At 36.8% G+C, this 25,476-nt stretch overlaps 2 protein-coding genes across 6 annotated transcripts in view; one reads left to right on the top strand and one right to left on the bottom strand.

Moving 5' to 3' along the window:
• The window catches only part of ANAPC10 (anaphase promoting complex subunit 10), a 240,135-nt gene extending 216,063 nt beyond the window's left edge, over positions 1 to 24,072 (bottom strand). For 2 of the 4 annotated variants that reach the window (XM_034661565.1, XM_002916234.4), the window contains exons 1-3: positions 23,923 to 24,071; positions 20,833 to 20,955; positions 5,531 to 5,621 (exon numbers count right to left, since the gene is read on the bottom strand). In XM_034661565.1, the coding sequence (XP_034517456.1) occupies positions 5,531 to 5,621; positions 20,833 to 20,947 (206 nt within the window). In that variant the 5' untranslated portion in view covers positions 20,948 to 20,955; positions 23,923 to 24,071. Of the gene's footprint in view, positions 1 to 5,530; positions 5,622 to 20,832; positions 21,005 to 23,922 lie in introns of all 4 variants that reach the window. The other 2 variants (XM_034661564.1, XM_034661563.1) reach the window with 2 other exon arrangements.
• A 37-nt stretch (positions 24,073 to 24,109) lies between these two features.
• ABCE1 (ATP binding cassette subfamily E member 1) overlaps positions 24,110 to 25,476 on the top strand; it is a 30,244-nt gene continuing 28,877 nt past the window's right edge. The window contains exon 1 of one of the 2 annotated variants that reach the window (XM_002916235.4): positions 24,110 to 24,257. The gene's annotated coding sequence lies outside the window, so the exon portion shown is untranslated. The remainder of the gene's footprint in view (positions 24,258 to 25,476) is intronic. The other variant, XM_034661562.1, reaches the window with a different exon arrangement.

The following is a 25,476-nucleotide window of genomic DNA, read 5'->3' as shown; positions in this document are numbered from 1 at the left end:
TGGTATATAATTATGAATGGCATATATTTTTATCATCATTATAAAAATGACGAGATCATATTTAATAAAATTTGCAGAAATTTTGATGAAGGCAAACCAAAAGCAAGCAGAAATTTTATTTTGTTCCTGCTCAGCTTAATATTTTATTACTTACCCTTTTAAACTGGTATGTACTTTAAATGTTCCATATTAAACTACACTAATTTTTCTTTGACAATTATTAACAAATTTAAAAATTCTTCCCAAGAGTACTGCCTTTATAAACAGAAAAGGCAAAAAACTTCCCAATTTTCCATTTAATTACAGCATTATTCACTCAAAGGATATTTCATTTTTTTAGGATGTATGTCCCTTTCCCTTCTTTGCCTTAGCATTTTTTCCCTAACTGCTGAGATTCTTTCTTTTGGCGGGTGAGTCTTTTCTCTTCATTTATTTAACAGATAACAGTTTTAAATCTAATTCAAATTTTCATGAAGATTATTTCTTTGTAAATTTCTGGCAAGGCCGTAGAAACAGTACATTCCTCTAAAGAAAAGCAGAGAAATATGAAAGTTTTCCAAATTAAAGTGGATGCTGAGGGGCCCCTGGGTGGCTCAGTCGGTTAAGCATCTGACTTTGGCTCAGATCATGATCCTGGACCCTTGGGATCAAGTCCCACATTGGGCTTCTGGCTCAGTGGGGATTCTGCTTCTCCCTCTCCCTCTGCTCCTCCCCCCTCCACTCATGCTCTCTCACTCTCTCTCTTGATTGCTCTCTAATAAACTCTTTAAAAAAAAAAAAAAGTGGATGTTGAGTACATGAGCCCTACATGACACTTCAGTTGCTAGTGTGTCTATTCCTGAATTTAGAGATATTCTAACATTTAAAGCTATTTCACAAAGTAGCACAGTAAGCATATAGCAAAGTAAAAAATAATGTATTTTAATTAGACATAATCAGAATCATAAGCCCATAGGGCTAAAAATGAGCTTAGAGGGTCAAAAGATTTAACCATCTGTACCAGCTAAATACCCAGATTCAAAAAAAAATTTTTTTAGGATTTTATTTATTTGAGAGAGAGAGACAGTAACAGAGAGTGCACATGAGAGGAGGGGGAGGAGAAGCAGGTTCCCCACTGAGCAGTGACCCCCGACATGGGGCTCGATTCCAGGACCCTGGGATGATGACCCAAGCCAAAGGCAGAGGCTTAACTGACTGCGCCACCCAGGAGCCCCCCAAATTTTTCTGATACGTAACTCACTACATTAACTAAGATTAAACTTACTGTCAACCAAAATTACTAAAGATCCTTTGCACTTCTTGGTTTGTCCTTCTTTCCCATCTTGAGCTCATGATTTTTTTTTTTTTTGAAAAGGAGGGCAGAGGGATGCAGATTAAGTATAGGATTATAGTTTACTATTATTTCATTTATTTAAAATATAATAGTTTATTATCCACTAACACAGGGACAAGTGTCCAAGGTCACTTTGATTTTAGAAACCACTTTAATACAAAACTTTCATATAAAAAAGAACCTTCTTTATTTTTTATATAAAAAGCACTTCCCCTTTCTGAATGATTTAGTCCTAAAGCTATTAGAAAGGACCAAGCAAGATAGGCACATGCACAAAAATGGGATATTGGAACCTGTTAAAAGTGAGGAGTGCATTCACACAGGGTAGGGATCAAGTGTAGTACAGAGTGTCAGAGCCTACATGGAAGTGAGCAGAACCTCTGAAGAGGACAGCAGCCAGGTATGGGGTGTTAGAGACTGAGTGGGGTGATGAAGACATCCACACCACAAGGTGGCCCAATGCAGCATATAAGAGCCTTTGTGGAGCGAGAAGTCATCTACATTATAAGGTAGCCTATTATGGACTGTCAAGCCCAAAGGCAGATAAAAGAGGGCATTCATACCATACAGTGAGGTTCTGGAGGCAAGAAGGGTTAGAAAAGTGGCCTGGCATGAACATCAAAGCCCAAGTGAGCTGAAGAGAACATCCCACACAAAGGAGTGACTGATGTAAGATGCCAGTGCCCAGACCAGGAAAAAAGGTATCTGCAAATAGGGAAGAACAGAGTGAAAAGAAAACAGCACAGGACAGGTTGAGAGCCTAGGTGGGGTAAAGGGGTATCTGTGTTGGGGAGGGGACAATGAGAGAAACGGAAGACTGGTTACATACAGGGGGATTAATGAGATAAGTAAGGAAGGAGAAGAGAACCAACCAGGTTCTCATTCATAAAGAAGGTTGGCTTACGAATAGAAAGAGAAAAAACTAAAATAAACCCTGTTTACCCTGGATTAGAATTGGAAGTGTTGGTATGAGTTTATGATTTGTATATGTGTGAAGACAGAGAAATAAATACAGACAGAAATATGTTTGTGTATGTATGTGTTTTGTCCATATATCCCCTTACTGAGAAGGCTCAGAAATAGCAACATCCCATAGCAATAAGCACACCCCATACAAGATGTTGTGTACTGGGTATGCTCAATGTACCAGACCTGATTTCTTTCATTCCTTTTTTTTCTTGATTTATTTATTTGAGAGAGAGTATGCAAGGGTGGGGGGCAGAGGGAGAGAGAGAAACTCAAGCAGACTCACCGCTGAGCAGGGAGCTTAATCTCACGACCCTGAGATCATGACCTGAGCTGAAATCAAGAGTCAGATGCTTAACCGACTAAGCCGCCCAGGCACCCCACAAGATCTGGTTTCTAACTACTATTCTCCACTACAACACACCCGATCTTGGAGAAATGGGGCACACAATCATGTGCCAGAACAAAAGAAATTGCTCAAATAATCACAGAGACTGTCAAGAGGTAATAGTGTCAACTGGAGGGGACTCCCACTGGCCAAATCTGAGGCAATTTGAGTGATGACAGAAATAATAGATAATATTTCTTAATAGATAATAATAGATTGAGGGTACAGATCAGCAAATAGATTTAATAGATAATAATAATAGATTTAAAGCGGGTGAGTAAAACAGTTAAACTCTGAGTCCATGCTGATAGTAATAATTTTGAATAAAATTAAGGAAACTTTTCAGTGGAGAAGTTTGGTAGATAATACCTTAATCATATGATACAAGTAAACATCATCAGTAATGGGACAAAATGCAAATCATGTACCCCAAGTAGTAAGATGCAATGACAAGCAGAGAACATCACTTCTGTGCTACTTTTCCTAAAGATGTACAACCTGAAGTTACTCATGAAGATCAAAGAAACCAAAATTAAGGGACATTCTTTAAAATAAATGGCCTATTATCTCCAAAAGTGCCGAGTCAAATAAAGAGTGAAGAAATGTTCCAGATTAAAGGAGAGTAAAGAGAAGGGACATCCAAATTCAACCTGTGATTCAACTTTACTGGCACAATTGATAGAACAGGAATGGGGTAGTAGAATTAAATGTATCAATGTTAATTTCCTAAGGATGTATTGTGGTCATGTAGAAGAACGTCTTTCTTTATAGGAATGACATACAAAAAGCATCCTGGACAGCTGAGACATACACTGGCAACTTACTTTGAAACAATTCAGGGAAAAAAATTGTTCTGTACTGGGAACTTTTCTTTAAGTCTGAGATTGTTTCAAAATTCTTTGTCAATTTCCCTTTTCCTAAAACAGCTATTTAAAAATGTGTTCCTCAAAGCCTTAGGCTTCCCTAGCCAGGGCAAGGGCTGAGTTAAGCAGGGAGGGCCTTAAGTTCCTGACTGTTTTAATAAGTGTGGTTGAGAAACAGCTGAATACTAACTATAAAATGTTTTTGAAGTCAGGACTGCTAAATCACATGGGTGTGACCTGAATAAGTTAGTTAATTTTTCTAAGTTTTAGCTCTTTCATCTGTAAAATGAGAAAAATGATAGTACCTACATCTTACAAAGATGTCTTGAGGACCATTTACAAATGATATATATTAACAACTATTAAATATTAAATTTAAACTTTTAATGAGATAATGCAATACCTGACACTTTTAATGCTCAATATATAGAACAGATGTTTTATTATTATTTGTTCAAAACACTGGCCTTCTGTATAAAATTGTATTTGCTAAAAAAAAAAAAAATCCTGCTATTCTAATATAATACAATTATATTAGGACACTCATTATACCAGTTTTAAGTGATGGATAGCCTTTATTCTCACGGAAAAGAAATTTACCCTAGGCTATATAGTATAATGGTTAAAAGCACAGGCTCTGGCGTCAGAGTACTTGTGTTCAGTTGCAATTCTGCCACTCTTATTTGCTGTGTAACCTTGGGTAAGTTACTTAATTTATCTTAGCTGCTTCTGAGACTATAAAATAAGGATAAAAATAGCTGTACGGGTTAAATGAAATGAATGGGTAATGCATGTTAGCAAAGTATCTGATATTTTAAGTCTTTAAAAAATATCAGGTGCTGTTTTTATTTCTGGTATATACATATTTAATACACAAGGACAGGAGTTGGCATACTACAACCCACTGGGTGAACTCTGCTCACCACCTACTTTTTTAAGATGAAGTTTAATAAGTATAGTTAAATTTAGCCAGTGTGCCTTGCCTATGGCTGCTTTCATGCAATAATGGCCTGAGCAGTTGCATCAGAGACCCAATAGCCCAGAAGGCATAAAATGCTTATTATTTGGCTTTTTCATAAGAAATTTGCTCATCTGTGGCACCTAGGTGGCTCAGTCAAATAAGCATCTGCCTGCAGCTCGGGTCATGCATGATCCCAGGGTCCTGGAATCAAGCCCCATAATGGACTCCGTGCTCAGCAGGGAGTTTGCTTCTCCCTCGCCCTCTGTGCACTTGCTCACACTCTCTCTCACAAATAAATAAATCTTAAAAAAAAAAGAAAAAGAAAAGAAAAAAGAAATTTGCTGATCTGTACCCTCAGTGTGAAAAACAAACTAAAGGGGCCCCTGGTGGCTTAGTCAGTAGAGCATGTGACTCTTGATCTCGGGGTTGTAGATTCAAGAAAAAGAAAAGCCAACTAAAAATACAATGCTATAAAATGTTAAAATAGATGATATAAATGAGGCAAGATAACCAAGTTAGCTGGTTTCCATCTAGCTCAATAAATTCAAAGCAGTTGAAAAACATATGGTCATTTTCCTTTCCCCAAGAAAGTAAGCATTTCAAAACTGAAAATGTCCTTAGAGGTTCTAGGTTAAAATAATTTTTTTCCAAATGGAAATACAAATTTGAGAATTACGTGAATAGACTATACCTAAAGAACTTACTATATCACTACAAATGTAGTTAATGCAATGAATTAAGGCATTCATTGCTTTGGGTCACAAGCAAAGCATATTTTTCAAAATATATCACACTGAAAAGCATCTCTATGCAAAAGGAACTGTGTCAAGAACTATAAAGAATTCACAAAAGACAAGACTGAATAAACTTAAAACACAATCTAGAGAAGTAGAAAAATAATTTTAAGGCTTATATAAAAACCAGAGTTAGGTGCATTTCACTATAATTTCTATATTTCTTTCAGTAGATCACTTTGTCCACTTAACCTACACAAATCGAATAATCCAAAAATGTATTACCTGAATTGGATGTTTACTAAATGAGGCTGGGAGCCATCTGATTGCCAATAAGTTTCAAGATTGTCATCTCGTAACTGATCCACTCCAAATCCTAAAACACAAGTGACAGTAAGTTTTCACAAACAAGAAAGAGCTATATATTCCAAATATAAAATTACCATTCACATTGGTCCAGAAAATGTGATGAACAGGATGGTCAATACTCTAAAATTTAAATTAACTAGAATTCTTCCATCGTCTTTACCAGACCTCAACTCTTAGAATATCGCTTGCACAGACAAAAGTTTATATTAGGGCAAGTGTTCTTGGTTGTCGGCTTTAATTTTTAAAGAATGTCTTTGAAATATACTCTAGAGACAGCATGTATTCAAACCCAGTTTTTTACACTTTCTACAAGGTGGTAGGTAGGAATGATCCTCATGTCCTGCAAAATCAGATTGCATTAAGTTCAATATGCCATATATCTTTCTTGTGACAACAAAAAGGACAACTTAGAAATATTTTCAGAAGGCATATACATTTTGAAACTGTTTTTGATTAATCAAAAATTAAATTTGCCCAGAATCTCACATCATCTAGTCATTCCGCATTAACTGAAGTAAAAATATCCTGTATTGTTTTTTCTTGATTAAAACCATAATAATGCATATTAATTATAGAAATAATTTAATGGTAAAGTGTGGATTTCTCAAAAACATTTAAGAGAAATAAATTTAACTTACATTTTAATTTTTTCACTACGTACTATACTCATCATGGATCAAATTCAAAAGATAGAAAAAAGAACACTGTGGAAAGTCTCTATACCCCCCCCACTATCTAATTTCTCTCTCCACTGCTATCAGTTTTTTACATACTCTTTCACAGATACAGTACACATATACAAGCAAATACATATATATTCTTTTTTCCCCTCTACACAAATAATGGCATATACCATACATAGCTCTACACTTTGCATTTCTTTTTCACTTAACATATCTGGAAGATTCTTCCATATCAATAATAATAATAATTAATAATAACAGTAGCAAACACTGATATCACATTTACTAGGTGCCAGACACATTCTAAGTATTTTACATGATTATATTGTGTTAATATTTATTTAACTCCTATAAAAACTCAGTTAACCTAAACAGCTCCCAAATTTTTTAATGGTTATACAGTATCTTACTGTCTGGAAATACCATAATTATTTAACGAAATCCCTACAGGACATTTAGGCTATTTCCAATGTCTTCCTGTTACAAACAACACTGCAGTAAACATCTACCTATTATAATCTTTAAATCCTTATTAGTATTTCTGGAGGATGGATTTCTAGGAATATAGCCCTTGGTCATTTAAATTTTTAATTTCACAAATATTGCCAAATTCATCTCCAAAATGCATCTTCACCAATAATGTACAAAAACACCTATTCTTCTACATAACTTGTAAAAACTAGGGTATTCTGAAATGTTTACACTAGGTTCTGAAGACCTAGTATGAAGATATGAAATATCTATTTAATAAGTTTTTATACTGATTAGATATTGAAATCATTTTGGACATCATGAGGCAAAATAAATTATGAAAGTTAATTGTATCTTTTTAAGTTTTAATATGGATACTAGATAATTTTAAATTACATATGTGTTTTGCATTAATTTCTGTTGGACAGGTCTGCTCTGTACTCATGCTAAAATGCAATCATTCTTTAAAGTATTTACTAAACTGACAAGTGAAAAATTGTATTTCAAACTTTCATTATCATTTATATTTCTTCTCATAGAAAATACCTATTCATAATCTCCTATATTTTCACCGTACTTTGGTCTTTTTATTGATTTACAACTCTTCTACTATTATAGATATTAACCCTATGTCTGTTCCATGTGATCCAAATATGCTCTCCCTAGTCTGTTATTTGTATCTTAAATTTGCACATGCTGCCTTTCCAGTGTATACTAGTGAATGAGAGAGGTTCTCCCCAAGAAAGTAATTTTTACAATGAATTCTGAAGTACTAATAGGAGTTAGCTAGGTAGAGAGATAAAAGAGCAAGGTTAAAAAGCATTCAGTAAAGAGAAAAACATGTAATGGCTCGGGAAAAGAGAAGTGGAATCTATAGGAAACAAAGGTAGGTCCTTTTGGGAGCTCAGGCTACACATTGGGTTGAATAAGGAAATAAGCCAGACACATATGGAAGGAGTCAGATCATACAGACTCTAGGGCGCTAAGAGATGAAGTATAAATTATCTTGAAAAATACACCAGCCTACTGAAGAATTTTTAGTAGGTAAGTCATATGATCAGGAAATAATCAGATTAGGATCTTTAGATAGATTCTTCAATGCCAGGAAGGGAGAAAGCCATGATAAGCCATTCCAAGTGATCATGGTCTGAATTCAGACAGTGACCAAGGCAAATGTTCAAAAAATAGCTTTCTATTGCCCCAAAGAAAATCTTCTTAAAATATAAAAACTGAGCTCTCCATTACTCACTCTGTAACTCTTAGATCTGTGCTGTACAATATGGCAGCCACTAGCCACATATGGCCACTGAACACTTGAAATATGGCTAGTTCAACTTTAGATTTGCTATACATATTGGTTTTTGAAGACTAGTAAGAAATATAAAATATCTCATTAATAATAAGTCCACTTATATTGGATTAAAAACATATTATTACAATTAATTTCACCAATGTATCCTTTTTAATGTAGCTATTAGAACAATTTAAACTACACATCCAACATGCATTATACTTCTATTGGACAGTGCTACCTTAGACCATGCTTCTATTCTTTCTTTATATATTATTTTTAAGGCTAATCCAGAATATATATTTCTGCAAGATATAAGATAAAAAGTTGTTTTGCTACCAATATAAAGAGTTCTTAAGTTTTAAATCTCTTTCTTTTCTTACCAGCTTATGAGATTCCCTAATAGAAGATAACTCAATTAGACGACTCTTCCTTAAGAGCTCCACCATTAAATGTTCTATGATTAAAAGACCTTTTGTCACTAACTATTTTAGCTATTTGGGTAGTTTTTCTTTCTCTTCATTTCACAATTTTACCTGTGGGAGCTCAAAGAATTTCATAAAATGGTGTTTGCTCTTAACAAGCAAAATAAACATTAAACAAAAAACCTGAATAACTTATCCAGAATAAGAGCTGTCCTGTAACTCAAGCAAGACTAATTATTTTAAATTTGTTTCTAAGATACGGCTTATGAAAATACAACGGTACAACTAAGTAGGTGCAATCTCTGCAATCCCGTCAAGAACCAATCAGTCTAAATCTTCACCTCTGGAGTACTAAGTATGATTATCAGCTTCTAATTCTTCAAAATATGTCTCACAAACAGAACATTTTATAAACATCTGTTTATGTGCCAACGCCATGACTCATAGGGTAAACTTCTTTTCCAAAGCTTCCCACTCAGTATTATACCTCAATTCTTTTAGTCCAAACAAAAGAGCTAAAAGACAAATCTGTGATAAGTGCTTTAACAGGTACTATGATAATGCACACAAATGATATTACCCAGAAAAAAACTTTTATACGATGTACTGATTCTTAAAGCAGTGGTTCTCACAGTATAATCCCTGGACCAGCAGCATCATTATCATCTGGGACCTTGTTAGGAATTCTAGACCTACTATATCAGAAACTTTCAGAGTTAACCCCTTTGAGAGTCTGTCTTTTAATAAATCCTATAGGTGATTCTGATGCATGTTAAATTTTTAGAACTACTGTTTTATGGCAAGTCTTCTCAGCCTGGGCACTAGTGATAGCGTACACTGGATAATTCTCTCAGGGGCAGGGAGTGTCCTGTGCATTACAGGATATTTAGCAGCATCTCTGGTCTCTACCCACTAGTCAGTTACAATCCTCCCCATGCCAGCAGTTGTATCAATCAAAAACATCTGCAGACAATACCAAATGTCTCCTATGGGGCATAATCATTCCCAGATGAGAACCACTACTCTAAGGAAAAGAAAACCAGCATTCACCTATGGTTACCGTTATTGCTTAATAAATATCCACTCTTCTCTACCCACCCTGCATGGGAAGAAAATGATTCTGTACTCCAGTCATACTGGAGCCTAATCATGACTTGTTTTGGTCAACACAACGTGAATAAACGTGACACAAACAGTGGTTTTATTTAATTTAATTTATTTTCAAAGATTTTATTTATTTGAGAGAGAAGAAGAGAAACTGAAAGAGAGAGGGAGCGCATGAGTTGGGGGAGGAGTAGAGGGAAAGAGTGGGACAAGTAGACTCTGAACTGGACTTGGAGCCTGATGCAGGGCTCATCCCAGGAACCTGAGATCATGACCTGAGTGGAAATCAAAAGCTGAACACTCAACCGACCAAGCCACCCAGGCACCCCCAAACAGAGGTTTTAAATGTGCTTGCAAGGTCTGGCTTGGCCTTTTGAATGTTGGCACTCCACTAAGACATCATGCCTGAACACATGGAGCAGGCCTGGACCCAACTGACAACCTAGAGCCAAGTCATAACCAAGTAAGAAATGAGTTTTGTTGTTATAACATAGCACTGAGAGATTAGGGTTGTTTGTTACACACCATTAGTACACCAAGAGCTAACTAACACAACATCAATAGATAAGGTACATTTGACTAGCCCAGCTTAGATTCCCTTTAGGAGTAAAACAGACATTATCACCTAAAACATATCTTTTAACACAAATCCCTTCACATTTGCTAAAGCACTATTATAACTAGGGCATTATCTTTACTCTGAAGACACAAAGATAGAGAAAATGTGGTCTCTGTGGAGGAGTTCATCTATCTAATGCACTATCTATGCTATGACTATATACATTTAAACTAATTAATTATAAATAAAATTTAAAATTTGACTTCTCGGGGCGCCTGGGTGGCACAGTGGTTAAGCGTCTGCCTTTGGCTCAGGGCGTGATCCCGGTGTTATGGGATTGAGCCCCACATCAGGCTCCTCTGCTATGAGCCTGCTTCTTCCTCTCCCACTCCCCCTGCTTGTGTACCCTCTCTCGCTGGCTGTCTCTATCTCTGTCAAATAAATAAAATCTTTAAAAAAAAAATTTGATTTCTCAATAACACTAGTCGTATTTAAAGTACTCAATAGCTACACATAGCTAGCAGTTACCTCACTGTACAGTCCAATATGTTCTACTGGCCACCACTGAGGGACTTAAGCAGATAAATTATGATATACAGTGTTCAGTGCTATAATAAAGAAATGAAGAAATAAACACAAATACGTGAAGGCTAAACAATATGCTACTAAATAACCAATAGATCAACAAAGAAATCAAAGAGGAAATTAAAAACTACGTGGAGACAAATAAAAATGGAAACACAGCAGTTCAAAATATTTGGGATGCAGCAACAGCAGTTCTAAAAGGGAACTTTCAGAGATACAGGCCTGCCTCAAGAAACAAGAAAAGTCTCAAATAAACAATCTAATCTCAAACTTAAAGGAACTAAAAACAGAACAACAAACAAAGCCCAAAGTTAATAGAAGGAAAGAAATAATAAAGAGCAGAGCAAAAATAAATGAAATAGGCTAAAAAACAATAGATCAATGAAACTAAGAGTTGGTTCTCTAAAAAGATAAACAAAATTGACAAACCTTTAGCAAGACTCGTCAAAAAAAGGGGGGTCACACATAAATGGCTCAGTCACTTAAGCATCTGACTTGTGATTTTGGTTCATGTCATGATCTCATGGGTCATGAGATCAAGCCCCACATCAGACTCCACACTCAGCAGGGAGTCAGCTTGGGATTCTCTCTCCCTCTGCCCCTCCCCCCACTCACACTGCACTCTCTCTCTCTCTCTAAAATAAATAAATAAATCTTTTAAAAAAGAGAGAGGACTCAAATAAATAAAACCAGAAATGAAAGAAATAACAATGGATACCACAGAAATAAAAAGGATTATAAAAAACTACTATGAAAAATTATATGCCAACAAATTGGACAACCTAAAAGAAATGGATAAATTTCTAAAAACATACAATCTTTTAAGACTGAATCAGGAAGAAAGAGATGAACAGACTGATTACAAGTAACAAAACTGAATTGAAAAAACTCCCAACAAATGCAAGTCCAGGACCAGAAGGTTTCACAGATGAGTTCTACCATTTAAAGAAGAGTTAATACCTATTCTCCTCAAACTATTCCAAAAAACAGAGGTGGAAGGAAAATTTCCAAATCCATTCTACAAGGCCAGCATTACCCTGAAACCAGACAAAGACATTACAAAAAAAAAAGAAAAAAGAAAAAAATTACAGGTCAATATCCCTGATGAATATGAATGTAAAAATCCTCAACAAAATTTTAGCAAATGGAATTCAACAATACATTAAAAAGATCATTGACTACAGTCAACTGAGATTTACTGCAGGGATGCAAGGATGGTTTAATATCTACAAATCAATCAACATGATAAATCACATTAACAAAATGAAGGATAAAAAAAACATATAATCAGCTCAATAAATGCAGAAAAACATTTGATAAAGTACAACATCCATTCATGATAAAAACTGTCAACAAAGTGGGTTCACATACTTCAACGTAATAAAGCCTATATATGAAAAACCCACAGCTAACATCACATTCAATGGTGAAAACCTGAAATTTTTTCCTGTAAGATCAGGAACAAGACAAGGATGTCCACACTCACTTTTAGTCAACATAATACTGGACGTCCTAGCTACTGCAGCCAAATAAGAAAAAGGAATAAAAGGCATCCAAATTGGTGAAGAAGAAGTAAAACTGCCACTATTCGCAGATGACATGATGCTATATATAGAAAACCTTAAAGACTCCACCAAAAACTATTAGAACCAATAAATGATTTCAGTAAAGTTGCAGGACACAAAATTAGTAAACAGAAATCTGCTGCATTCCTATACACCAATAACAGAGTAGCAGAAAGAGGAATTAAGAAAATAATCCAGGGCCACCTTAGTGGCACAATCCATTAAGTGACAGACTCTTGATTTTGGCTCAGGTCATGACCTCAAGGTCCTGAGATGGAGCCTCGGACTCTGGGCTCAGTGAAGAGTCTGCTTGAGATTCTCTCTCCCTCTCCCTCTGCCCCTCCCACTTGTGCTCTAAGATAAAAATAAATAAATAAATAAATCTAAAAAAAAATTCAATTTACAATTATATCAAAAAGAATAAAATACCTAGAAATAAATTTAATCAAAAAGGTAAAAGACCTGTAATCTGAAAACTATAAGACATTAATGAAAGAAACTGAAAATGATAAACAAATGGAAAAAATATACCATGTTCACAGATTAGGGAAAAATTAATATTGTTAAAATATCCACACTTCCCAAAGTAATCTACACATTCAATGCAATTCCTATCAAAATACTAAAAGCATTTTTCACAGAACTAGAACAAATAGTCCTAAAATTTGTATGAAATCACAAAAGACCCTGAATAGCCAAAGCAATCTTGAGAGAGAACAAAGCTGGTTATATATCAATCCCAGATTTCAAGCTATGCTGCAAAGCTATAGTAATCAAAACAGTATAGTACTCGCACAAAAATAGACATATAGATCAATGGAACAGGATAGCGAGCCTACAAATAAACCCACACTCATGTGGTCAATTAATCTATGACAAAAAAAGGCAAGAATATACAATGGGGAAAAGACAGTCTCTTCAATAAATGGTGTTTGGAAAAATGGATGGCTACATGAAGAAGAATAAATCTGGACCACTTTCTTACATCATATACAAAAATAAACTCAAAATGGCTAAAGACTTAAATTTGAGACCTAGAACTATAAATCTCCTAAAAGAAAACATAGGCAGTAGGGGCACCTGGGTGGCTCAGTCAGTTAAGCGTCTACCTTCAGGTCAGGTCATAATCCCAGGGTCCTGGGATCAAGCCCCACATCAGGCTCCTTGCTCTGTTTCTCCCTTTGCCTGCTGCTCCCCCTGCTTATGCTCTCTCTCCCTCTCAAATAAATAAATAAAATCTTAAAAAAAAAAACACAACATAGGCAATAACCTCTTGGACACTGGCCTCAGCAACATTTTTCTAGATATGTCAGTTCAGGCAAAGGAAACAAAAGCAAATATAAAGGGGCCATCCATGCTGTCGTGAATAAAGGGGCCATCCATGCTGTCGTGAATGGCAAGATCTCATTCTTTTTTATTGATGGACCTAGAGGGTATTATGCTAAGAGAAATAAGTCAGACAGAGAAAGACAAATACTGTATGACTTCACTTATGAATCTAAAAAACAAAATAAGTGAACAAACAAACAAACTGAAACATAAACACAGAGAACAAACTGGTGGTTGCCAGAGGGGAGGGGGTGCTGAGGGGTGGGCAAAATAGGTGAAGGAGATTAAGAGGTATAAATTTCTAGTCATAAATAAATCACAGGGATTAAAATAAAGCATAGGGAATGCAGCCAATAACATTGTAATAATGCTGTATGGTGACAGATGATAACTACATTTATGAAGGTGAGCATCATGTAATATACAGAATTGTCGAATCATCATGGTGATACCTGAAACAAATACAACATTGTCTGTCAAGGAAACTTCAATTTAGAAAAAAAGAAAGAGGGGCGCCTGGGTGGCACAGCGGTTAAGCGTCTGCCTTCGGCTCAGGGCGGGATCCCGGCGTTATGGGATCAAGCCCCACATCACGCTCCTCCGCTAGGAGCCTGCTTCTTCCTCTCCCACTCCCCCTGCTTGTGTTCCCTCTCTCGCTGGCTGTCTCTATCTCTGTCGAATAAATAAATAAAATCTTAAAAAAAAAAAAAAAAAGAAAGAAAATGAGATGTCTTAACTAACTTCGTGATACACTGTCTTCTCTTGGCTGCTATCCACGATCTCCCACTCTCCTAGTTTTGCAACTAGTTCAGCAGCTGCTTCTCCTTAGCTCCCTTTGCTGATTCTTACTCCTGCTGCTCTGCCAGATCTCTACATCTTTAAGTGCCCTGAGACTTTACTCTTTTTTCTAAATACAGTCTCTCCTTAGGGAAGTCAATCCAGTCCCAAGGCTTAGAATATCATCAATATACTGATGATCCTCAACTTTGTACCTCCACCCCAGACCTTTCCCCAGAGCTCCAAGCTTCTATACTCAATTGCCTAATAAACACCTCACTAGAATGCTGATCTCAAAACTAATGTATCTGAATCATAACTTTTTCTGACTCAAACCCCATTTATTTCCCCCTACCTCACTTTCTCAATTTAGGAAATAATACTGAGTTATTTAGCCAGACACATAAGAGTCACTCTTGAATCTTTCCTTTCCTTTAGTAAGTCATGATTTTTTCACCTCTAAAAATACATCCCAAAGTCATCATCTCTCTCCATATCAACCATCATCAGCCTATTCCAAATCAACATCATCTGACACAAATTACTGTACTCGTTTTTCCTCTACTGGTCTATACCATTACTATTCCACCAGTCATTATTTTCAGTGGCCATAATGATTTTTTTTAAGAACAACAACAACAAAAAAGATTCACCCTCTCCCTTTGCCCCTCCCCCCTCAAAATATAAATAAGTAAATAAATTCTGCCATAGAAATTTAAAAAAAAAGAAACCCTGTATCAGATCATCTCTCTTTCCTGCTTAACATCTCCAGTGGCACCTGTTTGTACTTCAGATCCAAATTGTACTTCAAATCCAAATTCAATCAGAATTCATAATCTGGCCCATGTCTAATTATGTCTCCAACCTCATCTTCTACACTTCTTCTTACCCACCATCCTCTAGCCATGCTAGGCTTCTTTCTGAACCTCAAACATGACAAACCATTTAGCTTAGAGCCTTTGGAACTAGCTGTTTCCTGTGTCAGCAAGGTTCTTCTCTGAAATCTTTGCACAATGAATTCTTCTTAACACTTACATTTCAGCATAAATTTCTTTTTCTAAGAAAAACTTCTCTTAATCTATTTACTATATTGCTATTTTATTTTCTCCAAAGCACATATTGTTATTGAACCAGAAACTCAGTCAATGATTACAACTGTCAGTTATGGCATGAACTTAAAAAAATTAAAATTTAGTGATTTTTTTTAAAGAAAAACAGAACTTACACCATCCAATTATGCTTCTCAAAATTAATTCATAAAAGCAATGTCTTGGTAAAAGACATGAATTGAGTGGAAAATATGTCATGGATCAGATGTTTACAAAATACAGCCTCACTAAACCCTTATTTTTGTTGGCTTATAAAGTATCAAATATGGAGTCAAACACAGAAGATGTTTTTCCCCTAATTTTCCCAATTTTGTTTCCCAACATAATATGAATTAAGTGCTTATGAAATTAAATGATTAAATAATATAACTGTTATAATGCTAGCAGTCACACAAATCTGACCTTTAGTTCTTCCAGTCTCTTGGACAGAGACTGACAATTGTGCTGAATTGTGGAATTGTTTTGTGATGTGTCTTCAACTAAGCTGAATCTACTAAATACATTCCAACTTTAATCTGAGTGAAATATTGAACCAGTATTTAGAAGACAGAATAATTTTGCAAAGCTCTATACCACCTACCACACTGTAGCAGGCAAATAAATCTGTACCTCCAACAAACTGTTATTAACATTTTGAAAGTTTATTAAGCCTATTATTCCTTCTGGCTCAGTCATTAAGCATCTGCCTTTGGTTCAGGTCACGGTCCCAAAGTCCTGGGATCAAGCCCCGCATCAGGCTCTGCGGGGAGCCTGCTTCTCCCTTTCCCACTCCCCCTGCTTGTGTTCCCTCTCTCGCTGGCTGTCTCTATCTCTGTCAAATAAATAAATAAAATCTTTAAAAAAAAAAAAAAAGACAGTAGTTTCAAATCTAATGACATCAACATATAAATTGTAAATGATCTAAAATAAACACTCCCAATGAAAAGATAAAGACTATCAGATTAAATTAAAAACCAAGATCCAATGCTATCTATAAGAAATCCACTTCAAATATAAAGATGTATATAGTTTAAAAGGAAAACATTAAAGCTTCCAGTCTGACATGTAAAGAGCTTGGAAAATGTCACTCTCATCCTCACAACAACAAAAAAGCTAAACTAACTGAAAACCAATAATACCTCTTAGGTCCAACAGAGAATTGAGGTCACAGGGCAAACCACCACCCACGGAACTGAAGAAACAGGTAAATACAGAGAATCACAGCTTAAGAGAATCAGCAACTGCTGACAGAGTCAGCAACTGGTAGGAAAACTTAAAGAGTAATTGCTAAATGACTAATGGCTGGCGACTGAGTATGGACAAGGTTGAGAGATAAAAACTCCTGGAAGCCCAACCTTAGTAAGAGCTCTCTGTCTTTTCATGAATTTTACCTAGGAGCCCCACCAGGTTCCCTTCAGGGTAAAGATCAAAGAAAATTCTCCAGCGCTTCCTGCAGGGGGAAGGGGGAAGTAATCATTGTGAAATATACCCAGAGCATTCTGCTCTCTTTAACAAAGACTTGACTTCTAGGAAAGATGTTTTAGAGTCTAACCAACACAGGTTTTACTAGAGCCTAACTAACATGGGGGAAGGAAAATACCCAACTCCAGGCTCCTCTAGCCTTCCTGTCTCTCACATAAGTTTGGGGGTGGGGGGGGCAGTGAGAAGCACCTGTAAAGGTCACAGCCATGGACATGGGCTCACTAAAAGACTAAGATCTAGTCACAGGATTATAGAACACTTCTGCTCCCCCTACAACTTACCACTGTATCAGTAGGGCTCCTATATAATACCAGGAGGTTACAATTCAAAGAACTGTAAGCTTAGACTCCATTTAATGAGTCTCTAAGGAAATCCAAAAGTAACAAGGCAAACAAAAAAAGGATACCTAAACAATTTTAAATTCTGAATCTTAGTCTTTATCCCAGGCAGAAAATCAGTAAGGATATGGTTGAACTGAAAAGCACCATCAATCAGTTTGATCAAATTGACATTTATAGATTAGCTTATCCAGTGACAACAGAATATACAAGTTTCTCAAGAATATACAATGCCATGTATAATGTTCACAAAAATGGACCACATTCTGGCCTATAAAACATACATAAACAATTTAAAAGAATAAAAATCACAAAATATGCTCTCAGACCACAACAGAATTAAACAAGAAATCACTAACAGAAAGATAACTGGAAAATCCAAAATATCTGGAGATTAAACATTATAAGAATCAAGGAAGAAGTATCAAAAGAAACTGCAAAATATTTGAAACTGAATGAAAAAATAAAAATTACCAAAAATTGTAGAATACAGTGAAAGCAGTGTTTACAGAGAAATTTATAGCACAGAGTATGTATGGTAGACGAGAGATTTAGAATCAGTAATCTAAGCTTTCACCTTAAAAAACAAGAAAAAGAAGAGCAAATTAAACCAAAATCAGCAGAAGAAATAATAAAAAATCAGAACAGAAATCAACGAAACTGAAAACAAGTAAGTTAAAAGGGAAGAAGTCATGGAAAACCACAAGCTATTTTTTGAAAGATCAACAAAATCAATAAACCTCTAGCCTGCCTAACCAAGAAAAAAAGAGAGAAGACACAAATTACTGATATCAGAAACAAAAGAGGGGCCTCCCTACTAATCCCATGGATAATAGAAAGGAAAATAAAAGAGTATTACAAACAATTCTATGCCCACAAATTTAATATCTTCAATAAAATGGATCAATTCCCTGAAAGACACAATCCAACAAAATTCGCACAAGGAGAAATAGATAATCTGAATAGTCCTACATCTATTACAGAAATTGAATAAAAAATTAATAACCTCCCAAAAGAAATCACCAGGGCTAAGTGGTTTCACCAGTGCCTTCTATCAAACATGTAAGGAAAAAATAATACAATCTCTACAATCTCTACAAATCGAAGCAAAGGAAATATTTCCTAACTCATTCCATGAAGGCAGCAATACCTATACCAAAACCAGACAAAGACATTACAAAGAAAGTGAAAGAAAAGTATCTCTCACGAACACAAATACAAAAATCCTCAAGACAATACTAGCAAATAGAAACCATGTATAAAAAGAATTATATACCACAACTAAGTAGGATTTATTCCAGGCATGCAAAGCTGGTTCAACATTCCAAAATTAATTAATGTAATCCACCATATCAACAGGCTAAAGAAGAAAAAAAATGATCATATCAATAGAGAAAATATTTGACAATATCTAACACCTATTCAACATGAAATCTATCAGCAAACTAAGAATAGAAAGGAACTACCTCAACTTTATATATCCATGAAAAAACCAACAGCTAACACCATACTTAACGGTGAGAACCTAAGAGCTTTCCCATTGAGATCAGGAATAAGAAGGATATCCCTTCTCACCATTCCCCTGCAATATCATATTGGAAACCTTACCTAACACAGTAAGACAGGAAAAGGAAATAAAAGGTACAGATTGGGAATGAAAAAATAAAAACAAATTCTACTCCTACAAATTCTACAGAATTTTACTCCTAAGTATTTACCCAAAAAAAGAAAACATACGTCCACACAAAAAATGTGTACATGAATGCTTATACCAGCTTTATCCATAATCACCTAGTTTGGGAAGCAATCTTGGTTAACTACTGCTGCATTACAATTACCCCAAAACTTAGCAGTTTAAAACACCAAACATGCATTTTTTCACAATTTCTATGAGACAGAAATTTGGGAGGAGCTTGACTGAGCACTATGGCTCAGGGATGTTCAGGATTTTGCAGTCAAGTTATCTGAAGGAATTATTTGAAATCTTGACTGGGACTGGAGGATCCATTCTAAGATGGCTTGCTCGTATGCTATTGACAAGAGGCCTCATTTCCTCACTGGCTACTGTCAGGAGGCCAGAGTTCCTTGCCACACAAACCTCTCCACAGTGTCTGCTGTTTCCTCACAAAATGGCAGTTGGCTTCCCCGAGTGAGTGTTCCAAACAAGAATAAGGCAGAGTCACAATGTCTTTTATCAATCTAATCTCAGAAATCACACACTAACACTTCTGCCATATTCTACTAGTTCCAGAGACCAATCTTGACAGTGCAGGAGAGGTCAACAGAAGGGCACGAATACCAGAAGATAAAGATCACTGGGATCATTTTGGAAGTTGATTACCACAAACCTAAATGTCCATTAACTGGTGAATAGATAAACTATGGTACATCCATACAGTGGAATAGTAATCAGCAATAAAAAGGAACAAACTACTGATACATGTAGCAGCATGGAAAAAGTCACAAATACTAAGTGAAAGAGCCAGACCCAAAAAGCTACGTAGAGTATGATGTATTACACTCTGAGAAAGGCATAACCGAAGGCATACAAAACAGATCAAAGGTTGTCAGGAGCTGGGAAGGGGGCAGAAGACTGACTACAAAAGGGCATGAGGGGATTTCTTTGGATAATAGAAATATTCTATATTTGATTGTGATGGTTATATGATCATATGTGTTTGTTAAAATTCATATAACTATACACCTAAAAAGGGTAAATTTTATTGTAAATAAATTATACCTCAAAAATTACTTATAAAAATAGAGAGAAAGGAATCTTAAGGGGAAAAAAGAGGTTGTTGGGAATATTGCTACTGGAGTCTTAATGTGTAAATAACAAGTTTCCAAAGGAAAAGTGACTATTAAACGAATAACATTACAATTAAAGTTCCTCAAGCTAAAAAACTTTCTCTGAGCTTAAGTCTACAGATTGAAAGTGCCCATCAAATTATAAGTTAGACAGATAAGAAAAGATACACATGTATCTTGGCATATCCTGGCAAAAGTCTTAAACTTTAAGAATAGAAAAGTTTAAATGCTTTCCAGAAAGAAAGAACAAGTCACTAAGAAAAAAAGAGAGACAAGTTTAGGCCTTCTTATTTGTAACAAAAAGGAAACGGTGAAATAGTATCCACAAATTTCTGAGAAAAGGACTACCACCCAAAAATTCTATCCCAACCAAGAGTAAAATAAAGTTATTTAGGAATACCCAATCACTCAAAAAATGAATCACCCACTTATCCCCTCTAGAGAAACGGCCAACTAAAAATGCTCATCAAATAACTAAATCATTGCAGAGACAGAGGAGGATAAAGAAGATACCTTATGAAATATGCAGTTAAGTTGAAGTGGGTATTAGTAAAGCAACTGGGAACAGATACATAACAAATGAAAACTCAATTAAATTTATTTTAGAATTAAAATAAAGCATCTAAACAAAAAGTAATATTAAAATCAGTCCAGAGTACAAGGAAACTGTAAGTAGTTATTACAAACAACTTTTTTATTTTGTTTTGATTTACCTGGTTTGCAAGATGAGAGTGACCAAACAGCTTGTGACCCAATTTCCCGTACTGTTCCAGTCCTTTCCAACTGTTTAGGGTCAGCACCAGGAGGTGTCTTGTTTGGTGTGGTCATTTTTTATTCTATGTAGAAAACAAGAATATCCACATTTTACCAGGATCTGAGCATCTTCTACAAAAGGTAAAAATTAAAATTTAATAGCAAAATAGATCACTTATATACCCTTGATATTAACCAACTATTTCTCAAATGCAGGTAACATAACTCAATCACTGTAATCAAAAAGTCTTGGGAATTCAGTTTTTGTTTCTAAAATATATTATGACTTACAAGATGTGCAAAACAGTATAGTAGCCAAAAGGCACGGGATCAGTGTTTTAACTTCGCCCTCTCCTTTAACTAGCCTAGACTTTGGGCAGGTCTGGGCTTTATTTCCTTACCTGTAATAGGGGTCAACTTGATCTATAATTCTATAATACTGTATAATTCTATACTTGAGTAAAAATTCTTTTTTTTTTTAAATTTTATTTTTAAGGAGCGCCTGGGTGGCTTAGTCAGTTAAGCGGCTGCCTTCAGCTCAGGTCATGATCGCAGGGTCCTGGGACTGAGCCCCACATGGGGCTCCCTGCTCAGTGGGGAGCCTGCTTTTCCTTCTCCCTTTGCCCCTTTCCCCATGCTTTTGCTGTCAAATAAATAAAATCTTAAAAAAAATAATAAATATTTTAAGTAATTTCTACACCCAACATCGGGCTCAAACTCACAAACCTGAGATCAAGAGTTGCACGCACCATCAACTCAGCCAGTTGGGCTCCCCTCTGAGTAAAAATTCTTTTTTTTTTTTTTTTAAAGATTTTATTTATTTATTCGATAGATAGAGACAGCCAGCGAGAGAGGGAACACAAGCAGGGGGAGTAGGAGAGGAAGAAGCAGGCTCACAGTGGAAGAGCCTGATGTGGGGCTCGATCCCATAACGCCAGGATCACGCCCTGAGCCGAGGGCAGAAGCTTAACCGCTGTGCCACCCAGGCGCCCCCTGAGTAAAAATTCTTAATTCAAATGAATTTTTTTCTTTAGAAAAGTTAACTTGAAATATTCTTATTCCAGGAATATGTAAATTTTAGTTTCCACTTTACTTATTTTGAATGTAAATTAGATAATTTATTTTTCTATTAAAATATAATTAACATACAGTGTTATATTAGTTTCAGGTGCACAATATAATGATTCAACAATTCTATACATTTCTCAGTCCTCATCACAATAACTCTACTCTTTTTTTTTAAATTTTTATTTTTAAGTAATCTCTACATCCAACATGGGGCTCAAACCCACAACCCTGAGATCAAGAGCCCCACCCTCCACCAACTGAGCCAGCCAGGTGCCCCACGATAAGTCTACTAATCCCCTTTATGTGTTTCACCCATCCTCCCACCCACCTCCCCTCTAGCAACTGCCAGTTTGTTCTCCTTATTTAAAAGTCTGTTTATTTTTTTTCTGTTTGTTTTGTTTCTTAAATTCCACATATTAGAGAAATCATATGGTATTTGTCTTTCTCTATCAGATTTATTTCATTTAGTCTTATACCCTCTGGGTCCATCCATGTTGTTGCTAATGGCAAGACCTCATTCTTTTTTATGGCTAATATTTCATCCTGTGTGTGTGTGTGTGTGTGCGTGTGTGCACCACATCTTCCTTATCTATTTACGTATTGATGGACATTTGTGTTGCTTCCACATCTTGGCTATGGTAAATAATGGTGCAGTGAACACAGGGGTGCATATATCTTTTTGAATTAGTGTTTTTGTTTTCCTTGGGTAAATTACCCAGTAGTGGAAATACTGGATTATAAGGTAATTCTATTTTTAATTTTTTGAAGAACCTCCATACTGTTTTCCACAGTGGTTGCATCAATTCGCATTCCCTCCAACAGTGCACAAGGGTTCCTTTTTCTCCAACAACCTTGCTAACACTTATTTCTTGTCTTTTTGATTCTAGTCACTTTGATAGGCATAACGTGATTATTTCACAACAGAAACATGAAAAGACACTCGACATCACTAATCATCAGAGAAATGCAAACAAAACCACCATGAGATATATAGGTCTCTGTTTTAAATAATCCATTAAGTGATACAGAGAAAAATCACTTCTCCCCACAAGTTGTCAAAAGTTCCATTTACATGACATAGAAGATAATGTCAGAAAAATTATTTCAAAGCATAGAAGTGAATAAACGACCCATTCTAAACCCCAAAATTTACTTCTTTTGTTAATCTTGGTAAATCTATGCAGACATGGAAAAAAAATCTCCAACAGTGAATAGGTAAAACAGCTTAGGTAGTGCAAAGTTACAAATACTGAACATGGTTATTATATATGCTATGATAAACCTGGCAGTAGTTCAGTATACCATCTCCTTGACATCTTTTAGATCTCAGTTGTTTCCTAATCTCCACACAGCACTTGATACTCATTAAATAATAGCAGAACGACTGGACTCTAAAATTCAGAAAGGCCTGAGACTTAAATGCTCAATTAGCAATTTACTGAATGAACAAATGAATGAATGAATAGGTGTCGTAAGCCAAAGTATTTGCCTTCTGCAAGCTAAGGAAGGACTAGGATGAGACAAGTAAACCTGTGACCATCACTGCAAGCTGAATATCCTGTCGTTGTCAAACGTTCCAAAACGTCAAATTGCACCAAATAAAACAAAAAACAAAACAAAACAAAACAAAACAAAACAAAACGAAAACGGCAGCTCATCTCTACACTGGAGCAGAATTCAACTGTCCGACTTGGTACTGGACGCCACCAAGTGGATAAAACACGAAGCCTGAAAAACCCTGGGTGTCTGGCCACCCACTGAAGAATGAGCTGAGGCCAAGGAGAGATCTCCATCAACAGCAGTATTTACACCAGACTCTGTTGGTCCTGTTTGATACCTCCGCTAGAAATGCTCGAATGGGCAATGGCTCTCCAGCAGCCTTGAGATCGGAAGCGGAAAAGGGGACTGAAAATGGGGATGAGAACGCGTCTGCTTACGCTAGAACCATTGTCCACATCAGGGAGAAAAGCCCACGCACTTACAGCTCACAGAACCGACGTGCCGCAACCCAGCTTTTTAGGATACAGAGCAGCTCCGTGCCACTCCCACTCAGGACAGCCCGGCTTTCTCAACGAGATCAAGTTGGAGTCGCAGCACAATGACGTCAGTTCTCGCCGGCTTGCCGGACCAACTCCAGGGCTCCGCCTGTCGCTCTCTGTCGCGCGCGCGCACTACGTCCCTAAGGCATGCGCGAGGAGGTGGCTGAGCACCGCCATTTTGGCCGGCGGCCGTAGGAGCACGCCGAGTGGGTGAGAAGTGAAAGGAAGAACTGATTTGGCCTCTGAGCTCCCCTCCGCGAGGGGATCCTTTTCTCCAGGTACGTGACTAGCCCGGGAGGGTTTGGCCGTTGGCTGAGGCCTCACACTATTTAAAGACTGTAGGGACGTTCTCTGAGAGCCTTTGGTGAGGCCTCCGGTGTCGGCGGCGGAGAACGCAGCGGCGCGTGGCAGCCGGCTCGGAAGGGACAGCTGGAACCGCCAGAGCGGGGGTGCCGCCGAGAGCATGGAGGCATGTCGCTCTTCCGCTCCCGCTGACCTGTAACTCGGCCACTATTGCTCGCCACCCGCGGAGGGGCTGCCAGAATGGACTTAGATGCATCTCCGAGATCCAGACTCCGCCGTCTCCGACTCCCCCTTTACTATGCTCTTGCCCGAGAGCGGAACCTTACAGAGAAGGCGACTTCAGAACTTAGCGCATCCTCTTTTTCCCCCGTCCTTACCCTGACACAGTAAAATGGACAGGCTGTCACACGTGCGTATGTGATTCTAGGAAGTCGTGGCCTTTTCTTCCACGGCTTCTCTGGTGATTATGGAATGAGTCATGGCATTTTGCCGCCATGAAGTCGAATCCTTCTTATCCGTTCCCCGTCTTTATAGAAATGACTGGCAGTTGTCGCTCCACTTTTCTCATAGAGCCCCGTGTATTCGGTTATCCCAAGTAATCTCCTAGTTCATCGCCTGTAGCTTTTTGGTGCACTTTTATTAGCACTTGGCACTTTTCTTCTTGGTGACTTACTTGTTTTGCCTGTCTTTATATAAACTGCATGAGATCAGGAGCGCAGCGGTTCGTATCTTGTAGACACGATGGCCAAAGCCAATTTCCAAATCCCATAAACTACATAAGCCTATTTTCTCTTTTTTGTGTGGTAAAGTCCATAAGAGTGAGAAATAACTGTCAAAACAATGGGGAGGGGTGTGGGAGAGGTTATGCTGGGGAGTTTTTTGTTGTCTTTTTTTTACCCTCTTCCACAGAGACTGCTAGCTAGGCATTTATCATAATGGTAGTTACGTTCCATTTCTCAATACATTTGTCTCATATACTGAAAACTTTCATACTATGTCAGCTACCTGACAGTAATGCTTTGTCAGTGTTAACCAAGGGCTCTTACCTGTATTTGTACCAAAAAGGTATTTTTTTCGTGTTAAAAATTTTGTTATGCCCATTAAAAGCATTTTCTTAGGAAGAACATTTAATACAATTTCTGAGAGGGGAAAAAAAAAGTATTAACTGGGTGTCCCTTCTAAATGTCTTCAGTT

This window comes from Ailuropoda melanoleuca, chromosome 5 (genome assembly GCF_002007445.2).
Source record: "Ailuropoda melanoleuca isolate Jingjing chromosome 5, ASM200744v2, whole genome shotgun sequence".
Lineage (NCBI taxonomy): Eukaryota > Metazoa > Chordata > Mammalia > Carnivora > Ursidae > Ailuropoda > Ailuropoda melanoleuca.
Note: the sequence above shows the minus strand (reverse complement) of the source record. Positions and strands in the feature narration are given on the sequence as shown.